Source organism: Lactuca saligna, chromosome 7 (assembly GCF_052625555.1).
Source record: "Lactuca saligna cultivar CGN05327 chromosome 7, ASM5262555v1, whole genome shotgun sequence".
Classification (NCBI taxonomy): domain Eukaryota; kingdom Viridiplantae; phylum Streptophyta; class Magnoliopsida; order Asterales; family Asteraceae; genus Lactuca; species Lactuca saligna.
In genome coordinates this window covers 4,112,348-4,132,661 of record NC_136423.1, presented here as the reverse complement: position 1 = coordinate 4,132,661, position 20,314 = coordinate 4,112,348, and the positions used below count along the sequence as shown (strand labels likewise).

General features: G+C 38.7%; 1 protein-coding gene across 1 annotated transcript; it reads right to left on the bottom strand.

Annotated features, from left to right (window-relative positions):
* Positions 1-10,442: 10,442 nt before the first annotated feature.
* SK20 (SKP1-like 20) lies at positions 10,443-14,782 on the bottom strand. The gene is made up of 10 exons (XM_078964424.1): positions 14,606-14,782; positions 13,829-13,912; positions 12,582-12,803; positions 12,307-12,498; positions 12,104-12,214; positions 11,646-11,724; positions 11,358-11,479; positions 11,054-11,241; positions 10,820-10,965; positions 10,443-10,696 (listed from the first exon to the last, which is right to left on the bottom strand). Exons 2-10 carry the CDS (start codon positions 13,856-13,858, stop codon positions 10,659-10,661), a joined length of 1,128 nt encoding a protein of 375 aa, XP_078820550.1. The 5' UTR covers positions 13,859-13,912; positions 14,606-14,782; the 3' UTR covers positions 10,443-10,658.
* Positions 14,783-20,314: the final 5,532 nt, after the last annotated feature.

Sequence of the window (20,314 nt, the reverse complement as noted above, 5' to 3'; positions counted from 1 at the left end):
CATAGGGCCTTCATGGGTGGCTAGAAAGGTAACAAAAGTTTGCTTACAAAACAATGCAAGATGTCTTTATATCTTCACCAAATTGTGAACCACCTTCAAGGGAGCATGTTTTACAATATATATTTTTTTCTTTTTAAATATATGCAAAATAAAACTGAACCTCTTATGTGCAAAAAAAATCCTTAAAAAGCCTTTATCAAAGACTATCAAAATTGACATTATCAGATATAAAAACTATATATGAGAGGTTCTTAAAAGAACAAATTAAAGGAAGACTATAAAAACTTTTAACATAAATGAATATAAATGTTGAAGTGTAAAAAAGAAAAATGTATTGACGAAGATAATATAAAGATAGATTTTGTTAAATAAGATTAGTAGAAAATGATGAAACAAAAAAAATCATTAAAAAGCCGTTGTCAAAGGCTATTGCCGAGAGGTGATTTGGAGAGCCTTGAAAGCTAGAAGCGTCCTCAGGAGATATGACACTCAGCTTGTACGTCGGAAACACTAGTTATTTCTTGGTTGAGGTTGGGCTACACCAGGGTAAGACTCTCAGCTTGTACGTCTTCGCCTTGATCTTAGGCGATGTATCTTATGAGATTCAAAGGCTCTCCAAAATACCTGAAGTATAGTCTTACTATACTTTAGCTTGTACGTCTTGCGACTTACGACTTATCGAGATACTTTAGCTGAAAATTCTAGTGGGGGAGAATTGTAACAACCCAGACTCTCTGCTTACCTACTTAAGCTAAAGTATAGTAAGACTCTGAGCTCCGACTCACCGAGTCCACTCACAATTTCCATAATTAAGTCCAAAATAAATACCTGAAAATTCTGGGTTGTTACAATTCTCCCCCACTAGAACTAGACTTCGCCCTCGAAGTCTCACTCTGCAAATAACTCTGGATGCTGCTCTCGCATCTCACGCTCCGGTTCCCACGTCATCTCGGACCCCTTCCGATGTTGCCACTGAACCAAGACCAAAGGTACCTCCTTGTTCCTCAGAACCTTGATTTTTCGATCCCTGATGGCCACTGGTCTCTCAGCATAATTCAGGCTCGCATCCACCTGAATATCGTCTAATGGAACCACTGCCGACTCATCGGCTATACACTTCCGCAATTGCGACACATGGAAAGTGTCATGAATCTGCCCCAATTCTGTCGGCAAATCCAAGCGATAGGCTACCCTGCCTACCCTCGCGATTACCCGAAATGGTCCGATATATCGGGGCCCCAATTTGCCCCTCTTCCTGAATCGGATCACTCCTTTCCAAGGAGAGACCTTCAGGGGCACAAAATCACCGACCTGGAACTCAAGCTCGGACCGACGTCTGTCCGCGTAACTCTTTTGCCGACTTTGTGCAGTCAGTAACCTCTGTCTGACCTGTTGGATCTGTTCTGTCGTCTGAAGTACTATCTCCGTGTTGCCCATAACATGCTGCCCGACTTCTCCCCAGCAAATGGGGGTTCGACACTTCCTCCCGTACAACAGCTCAAAGGGCGGCATACCAATGCTCGAATGATGGTTGTTGTTGTAAGAAAACCCGGCCAAAGGCAAATACGTATCCTAACTTCCCCCGAAATCCAATACACATGCTCGGAGCATGTCCTCGAGGGTCTGAATCGTCCGCTCACTCTGTCCGTCGGTCTGGGGGTGATATGCGGTACTAAAATGCAACCTAGTACCCAACTCCTCATGGAACTTCTTCCAGAACCTGGAAGTGAAACGCACGTCACGGTCGGAGACAATCGAGATCGGCACCCCATGCCGAGACACCACTTCCCTCACATATATCTCTACTAACTTCTCCGCAGACGAACTCTCACTGATGGTAAGAAAGTGAGCACTCTCGTCAACCTATCTTCAATCACCCAAATTGCATCAACTCCTCGAACAGTCCTTGGCAATTTAGTGATGAAATCCATGGTGATCTGTTCCCACTTCCATTCGGGAATCTCCAACGGCTGCAACTTACCATGCGGTCTCTGATATTCGGCCTTAACCTTACGGCAGGTTAAGCACCTCTCAACAAACCACGCAACATCTCTCTTCATACAGGGCCACCAATACTCTTTCCTCAAATCCAGATACATCTTAGTGGCCCCAGGATGGATCGAGAACTTGGACCGATGAGCCTCCTCCATCAAAATGGCACGTGCACCTTCCACGAATGGTACCCAAATACGCCCCTGGAAAGTCATAAGCCCCCGACTATCAGTAACAAATTCCGATATCAAACCAAAAACTCGTTCTCTCTTCTGGTTTTCCGACCTCATTGCTTCAGCCTGTGCTCCTCGAATGGTGTCCAACACCGGAGTCATCACAGTCAACTGTGAACATACACCTTGCAACGGGGCACTCTCCGCCTGACGACTCAGGGCGTCGGCTACTACATTAGCCTTGCCCGGATGATAGAAGATCTCGCAATCATAATCCTTAACCACATCCAACCACCTCCTCTGTCGCATATTCAGGTTGGGCTGATCCATCAAATACTTCAGACTCTTATGGTCCGTGTAAATCGTACACCGAACCCCATACAAATAATGGCGCCAAATCTTGAGGGAAAACACCACTGCCCCCAACTCTAGGTCATGGGTGGGATATCTCGACTCATGAAGCTTCAACTGCCTCGACGCATACGCTATCACATGCCCTCTCTGCATCAATACCGCTCCCAATCCCAAAATCGATGCATCGCAGTATACGACAAAATCCTCCATTCCCTCCGGGAGGGCTAACACCGGGGCCTCGCATAACCTTTGGCGAAGTGTCTCAAAGCAGGCCTGCTGCTCGGGGCCCCATGAAAAAGCAACACCCTTCCGGGTCAACCTAGTAAGTGGCACTGCGATCTTAGAAAAATCCCTGATAAATCTCCGATAATAACCGGCCAACCCTAGAAAACTCCTGATCTCGGAGGGTGACCTCGGCACCTCCCAACTTATCACCGCCTCCACTTTGGCCGGATCGACCAATATTCCATCCTGGTTGACAAGATGTCCACGGAACTGGACCTCTCGCAACCAGAAATCGCACTTGGAGAATTTGGCATAAAGCCGCTCCGATCTCAGAACTCCGAGAATTTCCCTCAAATGCTCTCCGTGCTGCTCCTTAGATCTCGAATATACCAAAATGTCATCAATAAATACGATCACCGACCGATCCAACATCGGCCTGCATACCCGGTTCATGAGATCCATGAACACTGTCGGGGCATTGGTGAGCCCGAAAGGCATCACCACAAACTCATAATGCCCATAACGCGTCCTAAACGCTGTCTTCTGGACGTCCTCATCTCGTACCCTCACCTGATGGTATCCAGACCTCAAATCGATCTTGGAGAACCAAGATGCTCCCTGCAACTGGTCAAACAAATCGTCGATCCTCGGCAACGGGTAACGGTTCTTGACCGTCAGCTTGTTCAATTCTCGGTAATCAATACACATCCGATGTGAACCGTCCTTCTTCTTTACAAACAGAATGGGCGCTCCCCACGGCGAGCTACTCGGCCGAATAAACCATTTCCCCAGCAGCTCCTGAAGCTGCGAGGATAGCTCTTGCATCTCTGGAGGTGCAACACGATAAGGCACCTTAGCAATAGGCGCAGCCCCCGGGACCAAATCAATACTGAACTCTACTTGCCTTACGGGAGGCACCCCCGGCAACTCCTCCGGAAAAACATCTGGAAACTCACGCACAATAGGAACCTCCTCCACCGATCTCGGCCTCCCGGAATCAACCCGCGTATCTGACACGTACGCCACAAAACCCTTACAGCCCTGCTGTAAACACTGCCTCACCCTAGCGGCCGAACAAAATGTTGATCCAGAATGGGTACCCTCGTCGTACACTGTAAGAACTCCCCCACTAGGGTCTCGTATGGTCACTAGCTGTCGCTCGCAATCGATAACCGCACCGAACTTGCTCAACCAGTCCATGCCCATGATGACACAAACATCCCCCATGGCAATAGGAACCAAATCAATCGGGAACTCAACACCAAAAATCTCGAGTACACACCCACGGATCACCTCCGTGGCATATATCGCCTTCTCGTCAGCTATGGAAACTCTTAGAGGCCGACTCAGCGCCTCGCGACTAATACTGATGTGCTGACTAAAGGCCAAAGATACAAAGGACCGACTCGCACCCGAGTCAAATAATACCAAGGCAGGTATAGAATTCACAAGAAAAGTACCTACGCATAACATAATATAAGCTAATATTTCAACATTATGATAAATACACGAAAGAATACATACTAGCCACGACATCGGGCGCTGCGCGGACCTCCTCCGCGGTCAACTGAAATGCTCTCCCTCGTGCCCTCGGTGCCTCGGCCTTCACTGGCCCACTCCCGGTAGCTCTGATGGCGGCAGGGGCAGATCCTTGAGGTGCTCCCTGAGCCGATCCCTGCAACTGCGGACACTCCGCCTTCCAGTGTCCGGTCTGGTTGCAGTGAAAACATACTACAAACCCCTTAGGGCAGTCCTTGTCCATATGCCCCTCCTTGCCACATTTGTAGCAAGACCCCGCTCTACACACTCTGTCATGACCCTTGCCGCACTTTCCACAAGTGTGGCCCTTCTGGATCCCTAATTTGGGATCAGCAGGCTTGGCCCGCATGGCTGCCGGCTGGAAATGTACCGGTCGCCGATCCCTCCCCTAAGACTCAGCCTCCTCCCTAGCCTGGGTCTTCAGCTCAATCTCCCTCTTCCGGGCATTTGCCTGAAGCTCGGTAAATGTCCGGTATGAGGAGTTCGCCACAAACTCCCGAATGTCTCGTCTCAAAATACTCAAATATCGACTCATACGTGCCTGCTCAGTGGACACGTGCTCAGGGCAAAACATCGCCCTCTCGTGAAACATCCTGGTGATCACTGTAACAGACTCAGTACCCAGCTTGAGGGTCAGAAACTCCTGGGCCAACCGCTCCCGCTCCACCTGGGGAACATACTCATCACGGAACATGGCAGTGAACCTCTCCCAGGTCACTGCCGCAAGCTCAGCAGGCGAAAAATGTGTTGTGACAAACTTCCACAAGTCCTTCGCTCCCAAGCGAAGCTGGTTCAATGCGAACCGTACTCTCAGATGCTCAAGGGATGAGAAAGTGAAGAAACACCCCTCTATGTCAGAAATCCATCTCATGGCCGCCACCGGGTCCTGGGTTCCATCGAACTCCGGTGGTTTCGTGTTGCTGAACTCCCGGAACAGCAACGCGTCGCCACCCTGCGGCCTAGCAGTAGCAACAGCTGCAGTGGCCGCCGCAACCGCACCCTTAGAAAGAGCGGCATAACGCTCGTCGAAAGTCTCGATCAGCACGGTCTTAATAGACCGAACATCTCTGGTATCTCTGCTCTGATGACCGCAGCCACCTCCTCATGAATGATCTGTCGGATCTCCTCATCACTAGCCCCGACACCCTCCGGCATATGACGTGTCCTCACCATGATCAACCTCTGAAATACAACATACGATAAATTAGAATCCGCTCGAGCATACTCACACTCGACAATCCATCCCTCCTTGATTCTTGGTATTCCAAAGATTCTTATTTGGGTCGTGCACCGCCCCGGTGCTTTCAGTAGTACGGGCCCAATACTATTGTCCACACTGTCTCAGTACACACCCCAAATCTTCCTCTTCGGATCCCAAATTCCAAGTACTCTATCACTCCCTAACAGATCTCTCATAAGCTCCTCACTGCTACCTATTCGCTCTCAAGCATCTCATAGCAGCTCACATCTCCCTAGGCTAAGGCATCACAAATCAGGGCACTCTAGTCCTAATAAGAATACATAGCCTACTCTAACAAGAGATTACACCATAACATATAATATAAGGGTATTTTAGGAAATCACCGTTCGGGCGCCGACTGATCGTACACATGTTTCTTCCTTGAATTTTTCAAGAAAATCTTTTACTCTTAGAAAAGTTAAGTTTTCTTTTGAAAATATTTTTCCAAATCCTCAATTTGAGTTCAAATACTCCCGAAGGTGTACCTGAATCCCTCAAACCAAGGCTCTGATACCAAATTGTAACACCGTGAATTTCAAACAAAATTTTCAAATTTTCGTAAAACATAATTCATTTAATATTCATAAAACAACCATATTAATTATCCAATTCAAGTAAATACAAAATCCCAAGATCACAAATGTATAAACTCCGTGTGTGTATGTACGGATCAAGCCGGCGCCTTCCCGCGGTCGTCACTAGTACCTGAAACAATAACATCAAACACTGTAAGCACAAAGCTTAGTGAGTTCCCCAAAATACCACATATAACACATATTAGCCACTCGAGGCTATGACTCTGTGGGTCCGTGCACCCATACTCTGTGAACCCTCAGGTTCTAACTCTGTGAACCTTCCGGTTCTAACTCTGTAAACATGCACAACATAAATCACATAGAAATAATGCAGTACAACACATAACATACATAGCATACAGATACTCTGTCACATAACTATGGTTACCTATTTAAGGTAAAGTATAGTGAGAAGACTCACCCCGCGTATCTCGATAAGTCGTAAGTCCTGAAATCACTAGTGCTCGATCTCCCGAGCTATAGTCCTCCTAAATCACAATACAACTCTAATTAACACTTTCCCAGCTAAGGTTGGCTACTCCTTGATAAGTCAACAACGGTCAACGGTCAACTTTGACCGGACTCGGCGAGTGCATATAGTGACTCGGCGAGTCTGAGCGTATACACTAATTTCCCTGAAATCCTCCCTTGACACGTCGAGTATTCCCCTAACACGACGAGCCCCTCCTGGCATGAGTTGTGGGGCCACCACGACTCAACTCGCCGAGTCTCAACAACAACTCGGCGAGTCCAACTTGACTCAGTGCACCTGTCCACTCTGATTTCCCCCCTGACTCACTAAGTCAACCCTTCCCAACTCGGCAAGACCACACGCTGTATGATCGGGCAACATTTATACTACTCGCCGAGTCTGTTCTTCGGACTCGGCGAGTCCATGCCATGCAATGACTAAAACTTGTTCATGAGGTCAGATCCAGTCCATTAACCCATAGATCTAGTCCTTCCAAGCTTATTTAGCACGTAAAGTCACTATCTTGATGCCCATACAATCTCTATATGACCCTAAATGATGTTTTTGTCTCAATTTCAATATCTCAAGGCCATAAACTCCATTTCTATACATAAAGCAGGAAGAGTGAGGCTCTCTGGACCTCTATGGATCCAGATCCAGAGTCTCAACACAAGAAGGGGACTATTTGGCATCAAATCATTCCATAAATGTCCATAAGAAACCCTAGATCTCCCTATACTCCACAAATCAGAAAATGGATCGAATTCATACCTCTAGATCGATGCTCTAAGCTTCAAATCCACTGAATAGCAACCTCCTTTGCTTCCTCTTGCTTAGATCCTTTTCCTTCTTTGCTAGATCACACACACAAGGTCAATAAGGCTCCCTTTCTCTCTCAAAACGTTCCAGCTCTCAAAGGTTTCTCTCTAAGGGTTGGGTAAGCACAAATGACGGCCATAAGGCCCTTTAAATAGGCCACAAACCCCGGAAATTAGGGTTTCACCACACAGCGTGGACTCGCCGAGTCCACTCTTGGACTCGTCGAGTCCGGACGCGAACCCGCACCTAAATCCGTGATCTTACTCGGCGAGTCTGGACTCCGACTCGCCGAGTCCACTCACAATTTCCATAATTAAGTCCAAAATAAATACCTGAAAATTCTGGGCTGTTACAATTTTGACAAATGACATTGTTTTGGTAGTCGCTTTAAAATTGAGTTGAAAAGGGCTATAGATCAGCATATTTAAAACATAGTATTTTTGGTTCAAATTTAATGGGGAGTTGGCGTGGAGGTAAACATCACCCTTTACATTAAGGCGAGTTTGTTAAAGTAGAGGGTGGCTATCTAATAGCCACCTTGTTGAGGTGAAATAAGGACATTGAGGTGGACTTGTAGTAGAATTTTGTTGAATAGGATATTCAATATTGCTATAAGAAAATCGTTAGGAGTGACATAGATCTGATAAAAGCGACTGCCGAGTAGCGAGTACTCGGGATTATTCGGGGGGTACTCGAATTCGATAATTCATGTATACATATTTTTAGGGAAATTATATGACAAAATCATAAGTTAAATTCAAAAGTTGATTAAAATATATAACAAAATTAAATACATGTGAATACACAAAAATAGAAAAAACGCATAATGGTCTCACTTCGTGAATAATCGTTGAGAATTATATATATATATATATATATATATATATATATATATATATATATATATGTGTGTGTGTGTGTGTGTGTGTGTTAAATAATAAATCATTAAGTATATTATACATATTAATCACCGAGTTTACCAGTTTTACAACACCGCTCAGTTTAATAAGAGGTCGATCGAGGAGTACTCGGGATTCTGTAACTCGCCTCGGTAAGAGGCTGAATAGTGAGTACTCAGAGGAATCGGACAACTCGGCGAGTTTTACAATATTGTTTTGACTTACTCTCTTCTTCTTATTCATGTTTTTCCTCATTGATAGACAAGTTCCCTCACTTTGCACATGTCGGAAGGTCATCTTTATGACACAATCGCTCATCTCCATGGAGAGAAAGATAGATGCGGTTTTGTATGGTGTCCAATAGTGGCACCGGCAACGCCTAACTTGCTTGTACGCGGTGCAACAATTTCGATTTTTTTTTACTATTGTGTTAGTGTAAAGAATTTGTGCAACTACTTAAAAAAAATGTCACTCTAGTTTAAAAGCCCGAAGATATAATATTTTTAATCCAACATTTCAAGCCCAAAAAAGAAAATGAAATAGACAATAACCCAATGGCTTATGCTAGCCTTGGTCCTTGCGGGATCAGTGGCGGAATCAGAAATTTTTGCAAGGAGTGGCACAAAATCCCGATAAAAGATAATACGATATATTTTTTTAAAGTTACAATTTCTTTAGAAATAACAAAGTACTGCAAAAGTCTTACATTTCAAAGTTGGTCTCGTTTACTCATATTTTGAAAGCGTTCTATCACTCGCTCAATCTTATAATCCACAAGCTATTCTTTTTCTACACTGCAAATTAAAGTATTGTTCATTAAATCATCACCTATTTTATTACGCAAGTCGGTAATCAGGAGCTTTATTGCGGAAAAAACATCTTTCTATTAAGGGTTTTTTTCTCCACCACTTTCATCACTACTACCAACATCCAATGTTCTTTTAAAAAAAATCAATTAAGCCCTACAAACAAAATTAAGATTTAAAATTCACAATTAAATATTACAACCTAATATCACCAACATCGTAACAATGGAGCAACTAATTCACTAATTAGGTTTTTAATTTCAACAACTAAATTAAACCAAAACATAAAGCGTTAAAGATGGAAATTAAAATATAAAAATAAAAAAATTACTTGTTTCATGAGGATTCTGTAAGTGAGCAAGTGCCAAATTGGAGACGGTAAATCAAAAAAGAAGAAATTGACTTCGATTGTTTTTCCTTCGTAACTCATAAGAAAAAAAATACTTTATTTATTTTTAATGGGCTAAGCCACCAATTACTGGGTTTCAATATAACATTTGTATTTTTAATGTAATACTTAAGCAAGCTGGCAGCGACTTCAATAGTTCAATGTAAATAAAATCTATTGATTATTTGCCCGTGCTACCCCTACCAACTAGGTAATTCCGCCCTTGTGTGGGATCCAATTCGGTAATTAGAAGAAGAAAAAAAATCAGCAGTGGCATATTGAAGAAAAGTTGCCTTCGCAAATCGCACTTCGCACCTGGCTACATCTTCAACCTTGGCAATTCCAAGCTCGAAATTGGATACAAAATCAACTTCCTTTCCACTCCATTGATGTATTTGATCGTTTCTATGTTTTTATATTATGTTTCACCACTGAAAAAAAAAAAGCGTCAAGCCTAATATGAAATCCTGTATCCACTTTTGTGGAGAGACAAATTTTGACATCTACCTACCCTACCTCATTATAATAGGATTCCAACCTTCCGAGGTCTGTTGTCATTGCTAATGAGTGAAATTGAGAAAGGGTCAACGAACAACATCGTCTATCATGTGGTGAAGTTAACACAAGTTTTTAATTTTAAAAGAGCATTAAAAAAAATTTGATTATCAAAGACATGAAAAATAATCTTACTTTTCAATTTTCATTGGATAGATTTTAACCATCATAACAATTAAAACGAGACATTCAAGGTACAGGAATAGAACTTAAACTCGGTCCTAAATCCTAACACAGCGTATTAGACAACCTACTTTTTTGTCATTATATGGCAATGGTTATTTTTATCCTGCTGTGAGCTAGTCTGGAGGGTTTTTTTAGCAAGTAGAATTTTGGTTGTTTATTTTTAAAACACCATTAAATAATAGTACAAACTTGAACTTGAGATTATTATCCAACCAAAAAAAAAAAAAAAAACAAATCAAAATTGCATGCATGCATCATTTGGGTTTTCACAAAGAAACGTCATTAGAGGTGACTGGTGAGGTGAGGTGGTTTACACTTGAGAATAATCCCAATTCCCATGGCATCCATCCATCCATCCGTACATTTCTAATCTCTTTTTTTTCTTTTTCTTTCTTTCTTTAAGGTCAAAATCTGAGTCTCCCTCCTCTCCTCTCATCACTTGTCATGCTTCTCCATCTCCAGCCTTGTTGAATCTGTCCATTAGTAATTAATTTATAATTAATTACACCAACAGGATTAGCAAAAGTCTTAGATTTTGTTCTGTTCAATGGGGTGCAGTGAAAAGTAAAAAGTAAAAAGGTTAAAAAGAAACATACTTGAGAATTTTGCCGAGCAACCATTTCCATTTCCATTAACAGAAACAGAATATAAAGTTGGCCTCCGTTCTTGGCCTAGAGATAGAAGCTCTTGCACTCTCTCCGGCCAATCAGAATTCAACCTTCGTGCAAAGTCCTCCACTTCTCTGACAAGACACCAATCATACCATTCTACTTTCAATTTTCAAATTCAATTCGCCCTTTTACCCTACTAAGAATATTAAATCAAAGTACCTGTCAATTTGCTCTTTTATTTCAGGATCTATCCCATCTCCTATATCACAATCATCAAACTCATCATCAAGTCCAAATCTATCATCTTCTGAATCTTGCAACTTCAAAAGCTCATTGATATTGGGTAGACAACGGCTTTTCACCCTATTATCATCATCATGCCCCACAGAACCAATACCATTTGATTCCTGTAAGCATAACACACATGTCTCTCTATCTCTTTCTTTTTTTTTTCACAAAAAAAAAAAAAAAAAAATGAAGAACTTGTTCGATCGCTTTGTAAAGAATAATATACGGTTATGACCTTGGTGGCATTGTTTGTAGATGAAGTATCTGAGATAGCGCATACAGGAACATTATTCTTATGTTGCTCCTTTCTTCTTCGGTTTTTCTTTTTGCTCTTTGCTGTTTTTACTTCTTTCGACTCTGCAATAATAATAATGAAAAACATCAAAATATAAATGCAATTCAAAGATCAGATAATAAAAGTGTCAATTGTAACAAGTAAATCGCCACCGACATTTAGTAAATAAATATAAAAAAAAAACTATAGAAAGAGAAGCAAGTACTCATACTGATGCTAGGGAGGTACCTCCGTTTTCTCCATTTATAAATGACAAAAGTTCATCAACCGATCGATCATCTACATGCTCCGCTTCCACCTCAACATTCTGAAAATCCAAACCCAACAGAAAAGGGCATTTACGTCTTTTTTCAAGAACAACTCCATGTCCCAAATAGTTCCATGTTTTTGGGCAGGACAAAAAAATTGCAATTTTTGTCCCACTCACAGTCCAAGAACAACTGTGATGTCATCATGTCTTGTCATACTCACAAACACGAAAAAAAGAATACTTACCTTAACAGAAGGGCATTTATGTCTTTTTCACAAAAAGAGAACAAATCCCTGACTGTTCCACCTTTTTGGGCAGGACAAAAAATTGCAACTTTTGTCCCAATGACATCGGTCCAGGTACAACAAACACACACACAGTACAACCTGTTATGTCATGTCTTGTCAATAATAACAAACAAGGAAACATTAATTACCTTAAGTTTCTCTTTTTCTTTTAGTTCTTTCCTCTTTCGTGCATAAAGTCGATTCAATAATCGTATCCGAGGATCATCAGTTATATTCTTCAAAGGCTCTAACTTTTCTTCCTGCAAGAAATTGAAGATTTTATTATTACTAACTGCTAAATAATAAAGCATATACTATTTCATAAATCATGAATATATACAACAAACACCACCTCTGTAAGATCATCGGGTATATGAAAAGTTTCACGGATTTCTTCAGGAGTTTTTCCTTCAATCATTCTTGCAAGTGCCCGACTTGTAAGATCAACTAATGGCTTTAACTGTAGGCTGTCAGCAGCAGATGTTAACTCACATAGCCGATTTGTATCCATCCGAATGAACTTCTCATCAAATGACTTCCGCTCCTGTACAAAAAAAAAAAATAGCAATGTACTTTCTTTTTTCTTCCCAAAATGTTTTTATTTATTTTTTTAAATTTGATGCGTACCTTATTTGAGCGGCCTGGGACTTGATGGAATCGGCAATAATCAAGGATTAAACTTAATGTGACAGGATTTACTCGTGCTGGAAGAGAGATTGGGTATGTTTTTGAAGATCCCATGCCTGCATGTATCTCATGACATATCAAAGGACAAAATATAGCAACCTCTTGTTCCACTTGTTGAATCGACCCATCAGCAGTTTGAAGCCATATATAAGATTTCATCATCTAAAAAAAAAAAAACATTAGAATCAAATCATTGTGCCACATTATGTACTTTGTATGTAAATCTGAACACTTTTAGGATTCACAAACCTTAGAGGAATTTTCAAAACCCCAAAAGTCTGGTACCACATAGTACATGATTCTTTTGCACTTTTGGGAAATTGAAACCCATAAAAAGCAAAGGTATAATTTGACCAGACTTCCAAATTTGTTTTCATGTTAAACCAGATAGAAAAAATATGGTCGCATATCCCAAAAACCAAAACCGGAATTTATAAAAAGTTGTAGACAAAATTTATGAGCTGTAAACATGATATGAGCTTTCCTGGTTTACCTGATTTATGATCAAGAAAATTTGTAAACATTATTGATAGGGGTAATCAATTATTTATGCAACAAAGTTACAACTTACAACTTTTTACCAATTTTATGCAATAAAGTGAATTTCTTGTCAATTTAAGCATTATCTTACAATTTTGGTTGCATAAATTGGTAAAATAATTGTTAAAAACTTGAAACTTGGCTGCATAAATTGCTAAGAAATCCACTTTGTTGCATAAATGGGTAAAAAAGGTGTAAGTTTGTTGCATAAATAAGTGATTAGCCCATATTTATAACTTGTGAACAGAACTTTGATGCTTTCATGGTCTATGCAACTGATTCATGATCATGATAATGCATCGACTGTCAGATTTCATAAGGTTGAGTATTGAAAACACATAAACGTTTGTATGTATGATATAAAAAATGGAATAATCTTGCCAGACATCATGTGTTAATTTTGCTATCCAACCAACATCCCATTTCCATTTTCTTACAAAAAAATGCTAACTTTTAACATCAAATGTCAGAAGTATCTTTTCTGGTATGAAGGCAGAATACAGCAAGACAATAACCTAGACCTCCTTACACATATAACAAACCTAAAAATTAATACTTTTGGAAGAGCCAAAAAGATAAAGTACAAAAACAAATAAATAAGAAAGAGAGTGCATATAGAAAAGAAGGGAATAACCATTATATGATACCTCAGGTTTGATTACATCCGGCTCTGACATTATGTCAGGACGGTAGATAAGCAACACTCGGATGACTTACTGATAAACTCTAACCTGTATTCAAGATTTAAAGTGAGAAATTTTAGTGATTAGATAATAAAATTTAGATATAACACCAAACTCAATGGTTAACATGCAAAACTCTAGACATGGTTGCTTGTTCATTATAACTTTAAAAAGACCCACTTCATTGTGAATGGATTGAAGAGAATTCCGATCATTTAGCCTCTGATCAATTGTAGCAACTAAATAACCAGTCATTCGGCAATTTGTGCAAAACCCTTCGGGTAAAGAACCCTTTTAACCAGATTATTCAGCAGATAATACCACGTAGATAACATAAAAATCATTTCTTTATCGATGCAAAGCCTAAACCTAGACCTAAACAAACAGACACTAAATTTTGCCAAAAAAAAAAAAATCAAACCTAATTATTCATCAATTCTGCAAAACCCTAATCCTAGAGCCGCCCATCCATTGCCAATTTAGCAAACAAAGGTTCCTTCGTTCGCTAATTTACTAAGAAAAAAGTCCGTTTCAGAGAAAAAAAAACCTAAGAAAAAACCTACACCGAAGTTCGCCACTAAAAACACTGAAAAATCGAGTAACTTATATAGTGATATACATCAATAACACAAACCTAGACACAATCACCAACAGGTTGAAAGAATAAACATTTACACATTTCAATCAACGCGCAATCTCATACATTTGCATAAACAAATACGAGATTACAGTTCTATGTACCTGAGTGAAGATCTAACAGAGATTTGAGAAGACGCGCTTTAAATTTTCTGTGAAATTTGGCGGTTATTGGCGGAATCAATTAATGGATAAGAACGAGAGAGAGGTAAATTTTGTGTGTTTTTGCTCTCTATATCTACAAATGGCGATACCCCTGTGTGTGTGATTCAAATTAGGGATAAAAATATAAGGGTTGTCATGATATGAATTGACAAATTTTGGGGTTTGAATTGTAATTTTAGGATTATTCAATTTCTGCCCTTTCACATTTAAACATATGATTTTCCCCCTTTATCTTGTTTATTTTTACAAATGGGTGTGATAGTAAATACTCGGGTCGATTTGACACAGATAAATTAATGGGGTTTTTTTGGGGAACAAAACGAGAACCATGTTACCGAAAATGGTTATTTTTTTAAATCGACAATTAAATATAAACCAATATGATTGTTGATTGGATACAAATTTATAATCTTAAATGGCATTTGAGAAGAAATAGTAATTTATGACAGCAAAAGATGTCATCGTTGAAAGGAAAATGTTTGATGGCAAATTTAATGAAAATAATCTTTGTTTGGAAATTTTATTGAAAGGAAAAAGGGAAAATAATAATTTTATGAGAATAATTGGAAATTGGTTCAAAAGCTAGGAGCTATCTTGTGAATAATATCGAAAATCAAATGAAATCTTGTTCATCTTAAAGTTAAGGCTATGTTTATCGTACTAGCTGAAAAGTTAACTGTTAGCTGAAAAGCTAACTGATAGCTGAAAAGTTAGCTGTTAAATAAAAAGCTAGCTGATAAAAAATAATATTTTGTAAAACTAGCTGAAAAGCTAACTGAAATATATAAAATTACATAAAAGGACATGTAAGAGCATGTGTTTTTATAATTAATTAAGGGGTGTATTTGGAAATTTTCAAAAATGCTCCTAAAAAGCTAGTCTAAGTAGCTTTTCAAAAAGCTAGCTTATAAGCTACTTTTTAGCTTACCAAACACGACAACATAAAAAAACTCGAAAAATAAGTTAGTTGTGGCGCGCCAAACACAGCCTAACTAGTCGACAATAGGTTTGTTTCTAAAACTCCATGTTAAATACACTTAACGGTTTATTATTAATGTTTATGAAATTGCATATTTCTTTTGGTTTTTCAAAAAAAATAACAATTATTAAACATATCTTTATAATATAGTTTGCATTTCTTTTTGTAAAGGTAACTGGAATGCCATAAAAATTTTCCCATGCTATACTCCTAAAGTTAAAAATTAAACAAATAGTTTAAAACTTTCCCATGCCATAAAAACTTTCTCAAATAAATTGAACAACTAATTAATTTATTTTTAATTTGAAAAATAAATAAGCAATGACCTAACGTCCTAGGTAGGGGTGTAAGTGAGCCAAGCTACTCGTGAGCTACTCGGGATCGACTCGTTAAAAGCTCGACTCGTTAAAAGCTCGACTCGAGATCGAATTAAACGAGCCCGAGCCGAGCTCGAGCCTAGATATGAGGCTCGTTTACTAAACGAGCTCGAGCCGAGCTTCAATTAATGGGGCTCGCGAGCCTAAACGAGCCTCTCTCTCTTTCTCTCTCTCTCTCTCTCTCTCTCTCTCTATATATATATATATATATATATATATATATATATATATATATATATATATATATATATATATATATGCATAGAGGCTCGTTTAGGCTCGATTAAGCTCGCGAGCCCACTAAATTTTTCATGAGCTGAGCTTGAGCTTCATTTTAAGGCTCGAATCGAGCTCAAGCTCGAGCTCAAGCTTCCTCAAATTAAACGAGCCAAGCTCGAGCTTGGCCAGGCTCGGGCTCGGCTCGGCTCGTTTACACCCCTAGTCCTAGGTTATACTCCTAAAGTTAAAAATGGAATGTGCCCATATATATGAGCCATGAGGGCGGGCTAAGGAGGCCTGAAGCTATAAAAGTTTGGATCGGAAGTGTTTAAAACTTAACAGTTTATATGTCAGTCAGTTTGTATGTTATAGGTAATTAAGAGTCTATAGTTTTGACTTTTGATGGTAATGTAGATATTAGGAAAAACAACGCAAGTTAATCAAATTATATATAATATATGTTTTATACCACCAATATACGAATTAAATATAGTTGAATGTTATTTGTGATATTTTTAAATTTTTATGAGGCAAAATGATGGAAGATTCTTGTATCTTTGCATGAGCACAATTAAAGTAAGACTAAAATTGTCAATAAAATCGACACCCCATCCCTGAACTGATGTGGAACGGGTGGCCTTGATTTTGAAGAGACGCTAGACAGGAAAAAGGACTTTCAAAAATAACTTTGGAGATAAGGCTAATCTATATTTATTTAGGGTTTTTGAATTTTATTAGTCGATATCATTTGATTTCAAGTTTTAATTAGTTAACGTTTTAGATTAAGAGCTCGTTTTCCGTAGTTTTTTTTATCTCAATTATTAACAGACATGCTTATCCCATGTGTGATACTCTAATAGATCCAATATTCAATGTCAAATACATGTTGTTTTGATTAGCTCGGTTTCGTGTCGCGTCAATTAGTATCATAGCCAATGATTTTCCTTGGCCGGGAGAAACGCAATTGGAGGAGACCTCATTGATGATAATTGTGAGGATGTAAATACTTCAACAATTAAGAACGTGAACATACAGTGATGATATTGGAGGTGATGTTTCATCGACTGCTTAATAATCAAGCCAACTAATTTCGCCAACCCACAATGGTTAGGAAAACCAATGTTGAAGATCTCGAAAGTGAAGAATCAAGAAAAAAAGAGGCAATGGATGACAACACATTAAACAATCAAAATTCAAACCCATAAGGCTTATTATAATGTTTTGTGCATCTTCATGATACATTTTGTAATGCCCCGTTTCTTGCTAGTGATTTAGAATACGAGTTTAATAATTAATATGAATAATTATATGATTAGAGATAAAACTTTAAGTATTAATGAAAATGAACTAAATTAATAATATGCATCACATAGATTTAAAGTGATTAATCAATAAAAGAATAATGTATTAGAAAGAAATAAATTAAATCATATTAGTGAAAATAACAATAAATTTATATAATAATAATTAGAAATAATTATTTAACCTAATGTGAACTACAAATTACGTTACAAATTGAAAAGGTTAGGTTTATAAACTTCATATGTAAAGAATTATGGTCTAGGGTATAAACTGTCGTTATGAGAAAGTTAAAGGTTAAAGTGTAAAATCTACGATCCAGTCACAAAATTGAAAGGATGTAAGTATTAGCTAGGTTTTATTTTGCCTAATCCATAACCCACACATATATAAATCCTTAAGTTGCCCTAAGCCTAGACACATGCATGCGACGACTTAAAAGAGCGAGAGATTTTTCTCATACAAAACTCTTATGAACTCACCAACTTAATTGTTGATACTTTTTAAAAATTGTTTGTATTCTCAGGAAACCAGTAAATAGGTAATCAAAACGATTTTTGAGGATGGAGCGCTACAACATCACGTCATATATTTTTGTCATATGTATTTTCGTATCAAGCAAACAATGATTTGAATACAATGTAAACTTATAAATGATCAATATAATGGTTGTATGGATTTGATCATTATTATTCAATTGTTATGATATTGTACATGAAGTCAATCCACCCACCCCCAGACATTTCCATCGTTCTGGTTGGGGGGGTGACACCTGTGTGTTGAGAGCTTTGAAATATTGAATACCCTCCTCTTGCACGTTGACGTAGGTCACCTTGACCGAACCACGTAGATATTGTGTCTTGTATGCTTTTGGTATTGCTAGTTATCCTCTTTACGTCCTAATATAATATAATATAATATAATATGGAATGTAAAAAACCTTTAGTTATGATTTCATGTGCCCATCTTGCAAGGACATCGCTACATTGATTCATGGAAAGTCCAAATATGAGGTTATCAACTTCCCTTGTGTAAAGATAAATAGCCATCCACCTTGATAAAAGAGATGCATCTCTTGTTACCCGGAACAAACAGTAATAAAAGTCATTTTACAATTACAATGAGGCTAAATCTATATATGGTAAGTAGATGGATCCTCACAAGCTTATGACTCAACAAGCTTGTTGTTCATCCAAAATAAATCTGAATTCGGATGTGCATTCATAAAATGAGATTCCTACCCAACATACCATGTCGATTGCATAGTAGGATTGATTCCGTTGTGATCATAGAATATACAAAAGGTCATCATCAAAAGTTTAGAACACTAAACTAAAATAAGAAATTATAACTCCATATGTAAGTGATGATTAATACCTCATGAAATATGCAGTCAATAATGCAAAATAATTGAGCAGATCGAGAACTTTCTCAAGTTCTGGCACCATTAGGTAGAGAATATGGAAATCGGAGCAAGAGAGAGCCATTGCATAATCTGTTGATAGTTGTTCCATTTGATGAAACAATAAAACATCGTTTTCCAGAAGGTCTTGCAAATACGTACCTGTAGGGTTTCATTAATTATGAGTTCACTGTTATTGATGCATCACGAATAATTGATGAGATATGACCATTGTTCATCAACGTGTCGACCTTTTAACTAATTTTATGAATCTCGTTAAGCCCTAATTGGACCAAATTATGTATATCGTATAGAGTTAAGGAGTTCAGAAAGTGCTTATTGATTTATCTTGATTCGTAGATTAGGGCTTTTTTGTAGATAAAATGAAAGAGGAAGATAAGGAACTAATGCGGTGGGAAACAGATAAACTGAGTAGATTATAGATACCCATATAGAGAAGCTACTAAGTACGTAAATTAAAACTCAGTGGTATACATAACCTCGGAGACGGTGTGCCTACTGTTTCCTTTATCGACGTCGACGACCGAGAAGGGCAAGTAACAATGGTCGAAGTGCGAGGGTAGTGTGACACCCCAAAATCACGACCAGAAAAAGACCGGTTTAATTTATGCTTTTAAAATGATTTTAGAGTAATCATTTGATTAAAAGAGTTGTGGAATTTGTTCCCAAAATGAAATATGATAAAGATAAGATTTACTAAAGCATTTCTTAAAGAAATGTATTTTTCATTATATTACATTACTCGGGATGTCATGTTCCGATAAACAGACCAAAAGCATAAACATTTCAATACAGACCTTACAACAGTATTTACAACAACAGGTCTATAATCCAAAAATAACTTGACAAGTCATCCAACTTATGCTCTGACACCACTACCTGTAATACAAAGAAAATTGAGTGGGTCAGGCTTGGGAGCCTGGTGAGCATATAGGGTTTTCAACATACAATAAATAATTAATTTAATTTCATCAACAAAGAATAACTCAATTACCCATTCCCGTTATTTTCACTTTACGTCCCTAAGACAACTAACACAAGGGACCTAGTCTAAGAATATTCAATCGGGGCGACAATACATGCTTCGGGGGCTCTTCAACAATATAAGTCAAATAAGAAACCCACGAGGGGGATGGAGTACATCGAATGAACACCAAAGTTCATTAACACCTACAGGTGGTGAACCTGCTAGTGTTCCACAGGACTGTCTAGAAAAGTCTGTGGTCGTCATCTAAACTCCGCTAGATGACTGAATCAAAAACAACATCGAGGTCTCTCATCTGTTTATCACACATCAACTATCTATCCATGTTCTACCCAACATATTAGTAGATAAAAATACATATTTATAT